This window comes from Microcebus murinus, chromosome 6, assembly GCF_040939455.1.
Source record: "Microcebus murinus isolate Inina chromosome 6, M.murinus_Inina_mat1.0, whole genome shotgun sequence".
NCBI classification, from domain to species: Eukaryota; Metazoa; Chordata; class Mammalia; order Primates; family Cheirogaleidae; genus Microcebus; species Microcebus murinus.
Window position 1 is genome coordinate 69,576,500 of NC_134109.1, and position 13,398 is coordinate 69,589,897.

Below are 13,398 nucleotides of genomic sequence, written 5' to 3' on the forward strand. Positions count from 1 at the left end.
GCCTCGGCAAGTCGAAGATAACCGAGTCTGAAAGCAGGGCGAGGGAGGGGTCGCAGAGGCCAGGCGGATGGAAAGAATCGATTGGTGCCGATGTCGAGACGGAAATACCCGAGCAGTTCCGGAGAAACCCGGGGTGTTCTGAGTGGTAATCGAGGGGTAGACTATGGCAGTGGGCGGGGTCAGCTAGGTACGTTCGAAGGGCGTTGGCGGAAATTACCGAAGATGCCCGAAGCCGTCGGGACGGACCCGAGTACCTCACGCAAGATGGCGGAGCTGGAGGAGGTGACTCTGGACGGGAAGCCTCTTCAGGCGCTGCGGGTGACCGACCTGAAGGCCGCACTGGAGCAGCGAGGCCTAGCCAAGAGCGGGCAGAAGAGTGCTCTGGTCAAGCGGCTCAAAGGGGTGAGGAGTCGGCGTTGCCGGGGTGTCGGAGGGGAGCGGACCCGGTAGAGACGAGTCTCTGCCGCGGCGCAGGCGCAGTGTCCGGGCTCGGCGCGAGCTCGCTCAGGCCGCCAGCGCGAGCCTCTGGATCCGCGCGCACGGTGGTTGGTGAGGCTCGCGCTGGAATAGAGATCGCGCCGGTTCCCGCCTTAACGGCAGCAGCGCGAGCCCAAAATGGGAGGGTGCGCGCTACTCTCCCGGAGTGTCCTAAGCTCCTTCCTCCTTCCCCCACCCCCTCCTTGTTTGTGTCTGTGGTTTCGGCGCATGCGCTGCAGAAGGAGTTAAATCCCACTACAACCACCGGCGTTGCTGGCCTGAGGGGGGCGAATTGGGCTGGGTCGGAGTTAGGGGTATAGTTGGGCGGAGGGGTGGATGGGGCTGGTATTCGTCTCCGAGAGAATAGAATTGGGGTGGGGTAAAATGTCCGTCCGCTTGATTAGATTAGGAGGTGAGATGAAGAGAAACCTTTATTTGAAGGGACTTGGTGAGAGAGGTGTTTGATTTATATGGCATCCAGAAGCAATTTGGGTGTATAAGAGTTTGGTGAATATTGAGAGGTGAGGCTTGTTGGTGTGGGTTGGGGATTTTGAATCGGTCTGAGTAGATTAGGGTAGGATTGTCATGAGGTAGAGAGATTGGGTATGTACAGGTTTGGTGTAAATGGAGGGAAGATGAGGTTGTCTTGGTTTTAAATAGAGTTCATCAGGATACGTGGCAGATAGTACAGATTAGGGCTGGGTTGGTTCAGGGGTTGAGCTGGCAGACCGTTGCTTATACAGAAGCTGACAGTTGTATGTGTGTATTAAGTAAGATCACAGTTTACAGGGTCTGTGGTCATTTCCTTCTGTAGCCTTCTCTTTGAAATTTTTATAAATTTGATAAATCTAGGTGCCATTCTGCTGGAAGTTATACAAGTTTATTCAGGTAGATCTAGTCCTGGGTAGTAACTCTTTGACCAAGTAATTCAGTCAGGCAAAAACCAGCAGACCCATGTTGGTTTCGTGTATTTAAAGCTGGTTGAAGTATTTGAAGTAATTTTACCTGCATGGCCAGAAGGGGCACTTGTCAAAAGTGCAGAGGACAGTAGGAATTGTAGTCCTGGTTCTGTCACTGATACTGTGACATAGCCAGGTCACTGATTCTCTGTGTGCCTGCATTTTACATCTGAACATTTAGTAACAGAAACCATGGTTACCTTTAAGGATCCTCTGAAGATGAATGAGAACTGTGTTCGTATAGGCCTTTTAGGTCCCTGGAAAAGGAGTACAGTTTAAGTGTGTATTTAAGTAATTACATTTAATGAAGAGGTTGTGGGACAGGTGGGGGTTTATTTTCTTTTTCCTCCTGGTTTCTGACTTTTGCCCTTCTCTGTACTAGGCTCTAATGCTAGAAAATTTACAGAAACACTCAACACCCCATGCTGCATTCCAGCCAAATTCCCAGGTAAGAAAGAAAGTTTGTTAGGTGGAGTGGGTTGTTTGGATGTACAGACACATGGAATAACATGTTGTTGTATATTTGATGCTTATATTTGATGCTTAATTTCTCACTAATATTTTCTTAAATTCCCTTGGTTAGAAATGTTCTCATACCATGACAGTTGAATTCTAATCAAGTCCGGTTGTACACAAGGGCCAGGAGTAAAGAACTGAATCAGGAGTAAATAAGGAGTTATTAGTTAATTTCTGATACTTGAAATAGTGTATGTAGAAAAGTATGGCTCTGATTAAGAGTAGTGCAGGGATCTGAAGTCATTTATTTACCATTGATTTGGGAAAAGTAGTTGATATTGTTGAATATAGGTATGAAGTAGACCACTAATAGGGCAGTGTAGGAAAATACTTGCTGATCAAGATCTCTTTTGCTTTATCCAGAGATTCGCGGAACCTGTGAGGAAAAAAAGAGAAAAAAAAAGAAAGAAAGAAATTATTTTAATTTTAGAGAAGTATTTTAAAATTTATGTAAAATAATATATTTTTTTATAAATTAATTAAAACAATATTTAAAAAAAAAGATCTCTTTTGCCAACATAGATTTTCCAAGGATTCAATCCTTTGTAAATCACCCACCATTACTAGTGTTAGGTACTAACTCTATGTAGTCACTGTTAAACTTTACTAATAGCTTACTCAGGATAAGAAATTTTACCTTTAGAGGCCTTGGTTTCCTTTGTTTCTTCAGTTTCCTTATGTAATATGAGAAAAGGTTAGACTACACCCCTAGTTTAACTCCTTTTCTGGGGTTTTGCAGAGCTGCTTTCGGGGGCTTCCTAGGGAAGATATATTTTCAAGTAAGCAAGGTTTATACTTCTGTCTTAAACTAGACTTGATCTACTTTTATCTGCTTTATATATTGAGTTTCTGCATAAGATTTCTTTTTTTAATTTTTTTTTTTTTTTTTGAGACAGAGTCTCACTTTGTTGCCCAGGCTAGAATGAGTGCGGTGGCATCAACCTAGCTCACAGCAACCTCAAACTCCTGGGCTCAAGCGATCCTACTGCCTCAGCCTCCCGAGTAGCTGGGACTACAGGCATGCACCACCATGCCCAGCTAATTTTTTCTATATATTTTTAGTTGGCCAAATAATTTCTTTCTATTTATAGTAGAGACGGTGTCTCGCTCTTGCTTAGGCTGGTTTTGAACTCCAGACCTTGAGCAGTCCACCTGCCTCAGCCTCCCAGAGTGCTAGGATTACAGGTGTGAGCCACCGCTCCCAGCCATAAGATTTCTTTTTTTTTTTTTTTTTTGAGACAGAGTCTCGCTTTGTTGCCCAGGCTAGAGTGAGTGCCATGGCGTCAGCCTAGCTCACAGCAACCTCAAACTCCTGGCTCAAGCAATCCTTCTGCCTCAGCCTCCCAAGTAGCTGGGACTACAGGCATGCGCCACCATGCCCGGCTAATTTTTTCTCTATATATTAGTTGGCCTATTAATTTCTTTCTATTTATAGTAGAGACAGGGTCTCGCTCTTGCTCAGGCTGGTTTCGAACTCCTGACCTCGAGCAATCCGCCCGCCTCGGCCTCCCAGAGAGCTAGGATTACAGGCATGAGCCACCGCGCCCGGCCATAAGATTTCTTTTAAAGAAATCATTTCATAGTTAAAAAGCAAAACCAAAAATTTTTAGACTGTACAGTCTCTTAAGGTTCCTTTCAGCTTTTAAAATCCCCTCATTATAGTCACTTAAATGAAAAACCCAGATCTTTGTTTATGCAATGGTGTGCAGCCCCAGTACTAAGTGAATTTCAGGATACTGTGGAAAACAAGAGAGCCTTCCTACTCCCTTGTTATCACCTCATTAAGCTGCAAGTATCATAATCTAGGCAGCTTTCAGAGGTTTAGTTAAGTACTTTAACAAGCACAAGAAACTGCATAAGTTAATCAGTTTAATTATATTCCTTTTGCCCATTTCATTTTAGTCTTTGAAGCTTTTATTAACATAGGATTCTTGCAGCAAACAAGCTTATTCTCTAATATATGAAACCCACACTTCCTCAATGTTCATTGAGTACAAAGAAACTCATCTCTACCTTAGATGAAAATAAACATTTACTATGCTTAGAAAATATGATTAGTAACATAGAAAGTATTAAGTTTTTTTTTCCTTTTTCTGGAGTTCTCTAATAGGACTTGCTAAACAAGAGGGTTCTAGGGAAGAAGACCTGTGAAAAGAAAGCTGAAGGGTAGGAGAGTGACATATGGGAGTCTATATTATAGGGGAAAAAATGGCAAAAGGGATTAACTCCTGGGTTTTCAATACTGTCACCAAGGATTTTTTTTTTCACCTAAAGAAAATAGTTATGCTGAATGACTATCCCTTTTAGTCTCTCAATTTCATAACTTAAAATGCTATATTTGAATTTTGGAGATGTTTGACAGAATGTTTTGTGGATAGGTAGAAATTGATCTTTTGGAGGAACTAGTATTTTTTTCTTTCAGTTTTGAAATTATAGGAAATTTTGGATTTATCTTTAGATAATATTGCAGATTATCTAAAAATTTAGATCAAAAGGCATGATTACTGGAATTTTGATTTCTTTTTAAGTTAACTGTGTACCACCATCACTTTTTTTTTATTTCAAATAAAAAATTATGTGTGGTTCCTTCTTTTGTTACTTTTTATGACTCATAGGGCTATTTATTCCCATCCTCAATATAAGAGTAGCTTAGAAAAGGGCCTTCCAACATTTTAGTTATCTTTCTTGGGTCCAGCTATAAGGGGTAGGCTGTTGCTCCATGGAATTTTCTTCCTTATATTTTCCTGGTTTGCTTTTCTAGACTGTCTTTTTCCATTTCCTCTACACAGATTGGTGAGGAAATGAGCCAGAACAGTTTCATAAAACAGTATCTGGAAAAGCAGCAGGAGCTACTTAGGCAGCGTCTGGAACGTGAAGCTCGAGAAGCTGCAGAACTTGAAGGTAAGCCCAGATAAGTCACTTCTAATGAGTTCTTCATTCTTATCCCTGTCACCGAGTAGCTAGGCCTGTCTAGCTAGGCAATTTCAGGAATAAGTCAGGTAGAAACTGCTACTTATTTGCTTTGGTAGTTTGTGGAGCAAGTGAATTACTATTTACTTTTGTCAGGGAAGAGGACACTTAATTTTAATGTCCTGTTAGAAGAGGATTCCTGCCAAAAGGAAGAGTTATAAGTAAATTAAGCTACCATTTAGATGAAGTAGAGCTTAATCCTAGGATGTTTTTTCTTTATGTACAGTGGTCTTTTTGGTATGTATCTCTGTATCTGTGACTTTTGCCTGATCTCCTTCGCACCTCTACATATTCCTACATGCTGAGCCCTTCACTCCCTCCCTGCCCCGACCCAATCTGTACTTTGCAGAAGCTTCAGCTGAGTCGGAGGACGAGATGATCCATCCTGAGGGAGTGGCTTCCCTGCTGCCTCCTGACTTTCAGAGCAGCCTGGAGAGACCAGAGCTGGAGCTCAGCAGACATTCACCCAGTACGTATCTCCCTCCCCACTGCGCTGTTTTGTCAATCCTGCGTAGTTGGTGGGGGGAGGTAGTTACGCCTCCTTTCATGCTAAGCCTCCCTAAAAGTCCCAGGGAAATTCTGTGACATCGATATTTGACATCTGTTTTTCATGGAAGTTATGTCCTTGAAGTCTGCTTTTACTTATATGTTGTGTTACCTTCTCAGTGTTGTATGAGGCGGTATGATTTTTCTTCTCATCTGTATCTCTTTGAATCTTCTGCCTCTGCATTTAGCAACAGTACAACTCTTTCTGCTATTCACCAGTTGTATATGTTGTGTGTTATACATCCAGTCATCCCCCTAGATTGGGCATCTGCTGCAGTTTTATTAATTCGTTCAGCAAAATTTTATCAAGTGCCTATTGTGCTAAGCACTAAGAATATAGTAAAGAAAAAGACAAGTCTCAGCCCTAAGAAACGTACAGTCTAGTGAGGAGATGGAAATTAAATAAATAATTAATTATAGTTGTGCTAAGTGCTGTAGGAGGCAGTGCAGAGATTTATGTGAGCATATTACAGGGTGCTCTAACCTAGTGTGTGGGATTGGTTTGGGCAAGATTATACAAATTTTCCTTTTTTTTGTCTCTCTCACTGCATCGCCCAGGCTGGAGTGCAGTGGTGTGATCGTGGCTCACCACAGCCTCTAGCTCCTGGGCTCAGGTGATCCTCCTAGCTTAGCCTCCCAAGTAGCTAGGACTGCAGGTGTGTACCATCACACCTAAATAATTTTTTTTTATTTTTTGTAGAGACAGGGTCTTGCTATGTTGCCCAGGCTGGTTTCGAACTCCTGGCCTCAAGGGATATTCCTGCATCTGCCTCCCAAAGTGCTGGGATTATAGTCCACTGTGCCTGGCTATAAAAAGTATTAAACACCCAATTTTGCATAGTATCCCAAGCAAAAGTCTATAAATACAGCCTTTGTCTTTTGGGAACTACCTGTCTAAGAGAGTATTATCTGAGGAGAACATGTACAGGTTAAGCATTCCTAGTCCAAAACCCAAAAAGCTCCAAAATCTGAATACCAAAACTTTCTGAGCACTCACATGATACTTGAATGAAATGCTCATTGGAGTATTTCAGATTGAGATTTTTGAATTACAGATGTTCAACTAGTAAATAGAATGCAAATATTCAAAATCCACTTTTTTCTCCCTGATTATAAAGCCAAGAGGAAAGGGAAAACTCTTTTGTAAATTGTCTGTGTTTTTCCTCAAAAGTCAGTCAAAAAATATTTGTTGAATTCCTGCTGCATACTTGTCTCTGTACTAGAGTATAAAGGGAATTAGCACGTTGTAAAATACTTGTGATCCCAAGCATTTCAGGGAAGGGTTATTTAACCTGTATATAAGGCATGCAGATGGTTGGTAGAAAATATTTAACCAATGTGTAAGTTATCAAGTATTTTGAATCATCATTAATGTTGGGGAGCACCCTCCATGATCAATGCTTTTATTTTTTTATTTTATTTATATATATTTTTTTGAGACAGAGTCTCACTTTGTTGCCCAGGCTAGAGTGAGTGCCGTGGCATCAGCCTAGCTCACAGCAACCTCAAACTCCTGGGCTCAAGTGATCCTCCTGCCTCAGCCTCCCGAGTAGCTGGGACTACAGGCGTGTGCCACCATGCCCAGCTAATTTTTTCTATATATATTAGTTGGCCAATTAATTTCTTTCTATTTATAGTAGAGATGGGTCTCACTCTTGCTCAGGCTGGTTTCAAACTCCTGACCTCGAGCAATCCACCCGCCTCGGCCTCCCAGAGTGCTAGGATTACAGGCGTGAGCCATGGCGCCCGGCCCGATTAATACAGAATTATTTTATGAAAATAGATTTCTAGGTGATATTTAATGGTGGGAAAGAAATTTTCTGAAAGGATAGGAAAAATAGAGAGCCTTTGAGTCTGATTTTAAGGTCCTAGTTTTCTCAGTGCCTATTTTTGTTGATCATAGTCTTAGACCTAGAAGGAAATTTTTAGAAACATTTTAATAAATTAATACTGGCCAACACGTTGGAATTTTTAAGTTTCTTAGGGATGTATTTTCTCCCCACATATAAGAGTAGTAGATCCTCAATTGATCCACTTTGCTGTTAGCACTTTTTCCCCCATGATTATAAAGCCAAGAGGAAAGGGAAAGCTCTTCTGTAAATTGTCTGTTTTTTCCTCGAAAGTCAGTCAGAAAATATTGTTGAATTCCTGCTGAATACTTGTCTCTGTATTAGAGTATAAGGGAATTACCACATTGTAAAATGTGCTATAATAATAGAGAGAAAACAATTGCACATAAAACTAACAATGTAAGTTAATATGTGACATAAATGATACAGATGCATATAGGGGAATTCAGAAGAGTAGAAGGGCTCTGGGGACCTGGATGTTAGAGCCTCATGATAGAGGTATAGGATTTGAGCTGAGCCTTGGAAATGGATAGGATTTAAATTGGCAGAGAGGAGAAAAGAGGGTATTTTTAGGAAAGAACAAAAGCATAGAGATAGGAATGAATATGGTATTTTTACAGGAGAGGAAGTAGACTCATCTAGCCAGAGTAAAGTATTTCATATTTGAGAATAGTCAGTGAAACATTTTAAAAGGGATTGGGATGATATTACAGAAAGCTTTAAATGCCAAACCAGTAAGTATGAGCTTTTTTTTATTTTATAGGTAATGGGAGGACCATTGAAAATTCTTAGTAGGACCATGATTTGATAAGGACCTCTCTTTTTCTAAGAAAAGAGAGGCTCTGAGTTCTAAATGTAGTTTGAAATGAAAATGAGGAATGAATTCTGAAATAAAATTAAGGTATCAAAAGCAAAGATGTAGAGTGAGGACAACTAGTCTCTTCAGTACTTTATGCCATCAACAGGCATCTGCCCATGGCTATAATTGATGAAGAGAAAAAAGAACCCAGAGGTAAAAGAAAAAGAGGTGAAAAATAAATTAGAAAACATGAATGTAGTAAATTGTAGAGTACAGCTAATAATTGCTTTAAGTGCTTTTAAGTGTACTTTATGCCATAAACTTTCCTACCTCTGATCTTGGCTTAAGATATGAATCTCATTGTAGATGTGGTACAAAATTTAGTCAAGGTCCCAAATGGAGTTCTAGCAGTGTTTAGTTGGATCAGCATTAACCCTAGTGTTTACCCAGAAATCAGGTTCTTTCAAGTGTGGAATGTTGGTCTGCCATAGGCCAGTAAATCATTGCAATGGCAGCTTATTTGTTGGCTTTAGATGTTGGGGGGATTCTCTCTTTTTTTTTTTTTTTTTTTTTTTATTTTATTTTCTGGCTAGCCAGGGTCCAAGCCCAGAGCACCAACGCAGTGGCCACTCTCACAGGCAAGGACCGGGATTCTCTCTTTAATAACAAGATTTTGATTAAGGTTCCTAGTAACATAGTGTGCTAATCACTAGTGGTACCTGAGGATTTTTGTTTTTTTTTTTTTTTTTTTTTAAGTATTACTATGTTTAAGAATGTGGATTCCTGGACCCTACCCCAAGAATCTCAGGGAGTGGGAGTCCTGGGATTGCACTTTTTTTAAAAGTCCCCAAGTGATTCTGTTGACCAATTCAGTTTGTAAATAACTAACTGAAGGAGGAGTTTCTATCAGGATCTTTGGCATATTCCAGCACCCTCCTGTTTATGTGCAGTAGGCAAAATTCCAAATAGGAAGGAAGAATTGGTTTATAAAATCCTCCCTGACTTTCCACTTTGACTTTTTCTCTCTCTACCACTTTCTTCAGATTTTTGCAAGGTGTTGGAAGTCATATCCACTTACTATAATCAGAAGTTTTCTGGATTCCCTTCTATATCATGACTGTGTCCAAAAATTCTTATTTGCCCTTAGTTAATTTTTTTCTAAAAGAGCTCACCTAGGAAAATACAAAAATATTTAAAAATATTCAGAATACTAATTTTTTTTTTTTTTTTTTTTTTGAGACAGAGTCTCACTCTTTTGCCTGGGCTAGAGTGCTGTGGCGTCAGCCTAGCTCACAACAACCTCAAACTCCTGGGCTCAAGTAGTCCTCCTGCCTCAGCCTCCCCAGTAGTTGAGACTACAGGCATGTACCACCATTTTTTTGTTGTTGTTTTTAACTTGTCCAGCTAGTTTCTTTCTATTTTTTTTTTAGTAGAGACAGTGTCTCGCTCTTGCTCAGGCTGGTCTTTTTTTCTTTTTCTTTTGAGACAGAGTCTCACTTTGTTGCCCAGGCTAGAGTGAGTACCATGGCATCAGCCTAGCTCACAGCAACCTCAAACTCCTGGGCTCAAGCGATCCTCCTGCCTCAGGCTCCCGAGTAGCTGGGACTACAGGCATGTACCACCATGCCTGGCTATATCTGTTAGTTGGCCAATTAAATTCTTTCTATTTATAGTAGAGACAGGGTCTCGCTCTTGCTTAGGCTGGTTTTGAACTCCTGACCTCGGCCTCCCAGAGAGCTATGATTACTGGCGTGAGCCATCATGCCCCTCAGGCTGGTCTTGAACTCTTGAGCTCAAATGATCCTCCTGCCTTGTCTTCCCAAAGTGCTAGGATTATAGGCATGAGCCACCACTCCTGGCCCAGCATACTGATTCTTTAACAAAGGTATAGCCACAGGTGATATTAGCTAGCCCATGGCTTACAGAGCATGTAGCCCTCATTCCTTTGTCTTGTATTAAATCTGGATCCTGAGATTCTAGAGAAATACTAGGTAAATTACTTACAGGGCTAATATGAGTCACATTTAGGTTTGGCATCATTACCAGGTCTCTGTTCTCTTAATTCCTGGTTCTCTTATTATTAGCTAAGGTTACTCTTTGACCACAGGCTTTTCTGTGATCTTTAGCTGCCTTACTTGGGTCCCACAAATCCTCCACAGGGATTTGTTTTCTGGGATGAAGAAACTACTTTCCTATTTTGCCCTTAGGCATTCTTTACTTTAATACATCCTGCATTAACAGCCACCTTTTCCTTTCTCCTGAAGGCTTCTGGCTTTGAACTCTTGGACATCTTACATTCACTCTGACTTGTTTTTCGGCTCCTGAAATATATTTATTAGCCTGTTATCACTACTGGCTAAAGTGCTTAGTTACTGCACATGCTATTAACATCTGCCTTAAGACATTCAGTATGGCCGTGTGCTTGTAATAGAAGATATCTCCTTTCCCAGAAGCTTGCCTGCATCACATCAGTTCCTTCCAAGAAATTAGAAAGAGATTCCTCACCTCTTTATATTTTGTATTGCTTACCTTGTTTCATGTCTGATGTTCCCCTCCAGTTTTCACTTTTTTGCATAACAGTGATGACCAAAACTTTCTGAACAGTCCTGCCTATTTTCCCAAATATCTTTGATGGCTTATTATTCAAGTGCTTCTAGGGGAGTAATCATCCAGAATCCTATCACTGCAGTTTTACAATATCAAAAATAACATAGTCCAATTGAATAATATACAGTTTACAATAGGTGGTAAACTGAGAAAAAGGTTGCTTTTGTTTATACATACCAGTTTTTAAATTGCAACTGTAAATCACTCATTTGACCTTGTTTAACATAGTTATCTCTGACCAACTTTGTACATGCCTCCTTTTTCTTTTTGTTTAAATTAAGATAAATCATCTTTTGCTTGCAAAGGAGCTTTGGTTAAAATTCATGAACATTATTATCTTTTCTTTTGGTTTTATTCATTTTATAATTTAACCTATTTTGGGTCACTGAGTTACAAAATTATCATTATTATAGCCACTACACTACTGTTTTACAGATGTCTTCAAATGTTTGCTAGAGTCTGGCCTGTCACTTTATCCTAGTCATTTATCCTATACATAAAATCATAATGCAAAGTCTTTATTCATTACCCAAATATGAAATGATATGTATTCAGAGGTCCTCTTAAGTGATCATAAAGTAAAGTGTTGTAAAATATGTGTAGTCTTCTAGTTCTTTTTATTAGCTTCATTTTGGTTTTTGGTTTTTTGACAGAAGTAAAATGTAGTTCCTTTTAGATTATTGGGATATAGAAATGAGAGAGAAGATCTTGGGTTGGAGCTCATATCATCTGCTTTATTTGCACCAATTTAAATACTGTTAGCATAGAACATGGTTTTGTGGATCATTTAAATCTTTTGTACTATGCTAAAATTGAGGCCAATCTAGCTGATTAAGTATCTGGAATATAACAATCTTATGCTGTGTTCTAAACTGGTTCTTGTCAATATTTGCATTGGTATTCTATGTAATATTTTAATGCTGGTAGGAAACTTAGAACTATTATCCAGTGCAGCCCCTCCTTTTTCTCAGTCAAGATACTGAGACTCAAATTCCTTCGGTGATTTACGCACAGTTACCTTCCTTCATGGAATGTGAGTAAAAATTTCTTTGAGGGTTTTTGTTTTGTTTTGAGATAGGGTCTCACTCTCTTGCCTGGGCTAGTGTGCAGTGGTGTCATCATAGCTCACTGCTACCTCAAATTCCTGGTTCAAGCAATCCTCCTCGTTCAGCCTCCCCAGGACCTGGGACTAAAGGTGCAGACCACCATGTCTGGCTAATTTTTCTATTTTTGTAGAGATGAGGGTTTCACTGTGTTGCTCAGGCTGGTCTCAAACTCCTGGCCTCAGCTTCCCAAAGTGCTAGGATTATAAGTATGAGCCACCATGCCCAGCCTTGTTCAGTTTTAATGAAGTCATTATTTAGGATGACCTAGATTGGTGGTTTTGAAGCTTTCTTTTAATAGAACTTTTTTCAAGAAAAAAGAAATCTCACCTTGAGCTCTAGTATATAAAACATAATTGAGAGGACTCAGTTTTGAAGTCCTGTCCAGTTGGCTTAAAGTAATTTCTAGGAACTTTAGGGCCCTACAAACCATTAATGTAAGTACTTCTTTCTTTCTTTTTTTTTTGAGGGGGGGGGGGACAAGAGTCTTACTCTGTTGCCTGGGCTAAAATGCCATGGTGTTAGCCTAGCTCACAGCAACCTCAAACTCCTGGGCTTAAGCAATCCTACTGCCTCAGCCTCTCAAGTAGTTGGGACTAAAGGTGTGTGCCACCATGCCTGGCTAATTTTTTTCTTTATATTTTTAGTTGACCAATTAATTTATTTCTATTTTTAGTAGAGATGGGGTCTCGCTCTTGCTCAGGCTGGTCTCGAACTTCTGAGCTCAAACAGTCCACCACCTCGGCCTCCCAGAGTGCTAGGATTACAGGCGTGAGCCACTACGCCTAAGTACTTATTTCTTGAGTGTGTAATTGTACAAATTGACTTGTATATTTAACCATAACATTTTCTTCAAAATTAGCAAGTAATAGCAATAGGCAATCAAAAAGAATGGACATAGAACCTTTGGCCACACAGTGAAGTCTTAAGCTTTATTCAGAGTAAGAAAACAATCTTCCCTGGTGGTCTAGTGGTTAGGATTCGGCGCTCTCTCAGCGTAAGAAAACACTTTGTTTAAATAAGTGCACTTTGTATTTGTGCATCCCTGCTAGAAAATTTGAAGAGGAAGTTATTTTACTTGAGTTATTTATAATATGTGAATTGGCTTTGCAGTGTTGAAAATATTCTAGATATGCACAGCAAGAATGATCAGTAGGACCCTGACTCTTAGGGCTTTGTCTTTTCTTCAGCATAGAAATTAAAGAAATGTATATAGATATGTAGTGGTGAGTTCATATGTTATAATTGGTTGGATTTTAGCATGATTTTAAAAAGCCATCAATTGAGTGCTCATGTCATAAATTTGACTTGATTTTCTTTCATTCGCTAGGAAAAAGCTCCTCTATTTCTGAAGAGAAAGGTGAATCTGATGATGAGAAACCAAGGAAAGGAGAAAGACGATCATCCAGGGTCAGACAGGTAACGCAGATACCTCCTAAAGCATCCATCACCTCTTTAGTAATGCTTTGGAAATCTCCTTCTCTTCTTCCTCAGACTGTTTTACAATTACCGTCTCTCTAGATTTCTTCATAGTCGTCATGTTTCACCTCTTCATCATCTTTCTGTTTTTG

General features: G+C 40.0%; 2 protein-coding genes across 5 annotated transcripts in view; one reads left to right on the plus strand and one right to left on the minus strand.

Moving 5' to 3' along the window:
- Positions 1–13,398, minus strand: part of LOC142871489 (small ribosomal subunit protein uS14-like) — a 399,345-nt gene that overhangs the window by 32,032 nt on the left and 353,915 nt on the right. The window lies entirely within an intron of this gene.
- Positions 20–13,398, plus strand: part of ACIN1 (apoptotic chromatin condensation inducer 1) — a 36,327-nt gene continuing 22,948 nt past the window's right edge. For 2 of the 4 annotated variants that reach the window (XM_012752599.2, XM_012752601.2), the window contains exons 1-5: positions 20–402; positions 1,819–1,884; positions 4,742–4,853; positions 5,272–5,391; positions 13,158–13,246. In XM_012752599.2, coding sequence (XP_012608053.2) covers positions 91–402; positions 1,819–1,884; positions 4,742–4,853; positions 5,272–5,391; positions 13,158–13,246 — 699 coding nt within the window. In that variant the 5' untranslated portion in view covers positions 20–90. The remainder of the gene's footprint in view (positions 403–1,818; positions 1,885–4,741; positions 4,854–5,271; positions 5,392–13,157; positions 13,247–13,398) is intronic. The other 2 variants (XM_012752600.3, XM_012752602.2) reach the window with 2 other exon arrangements.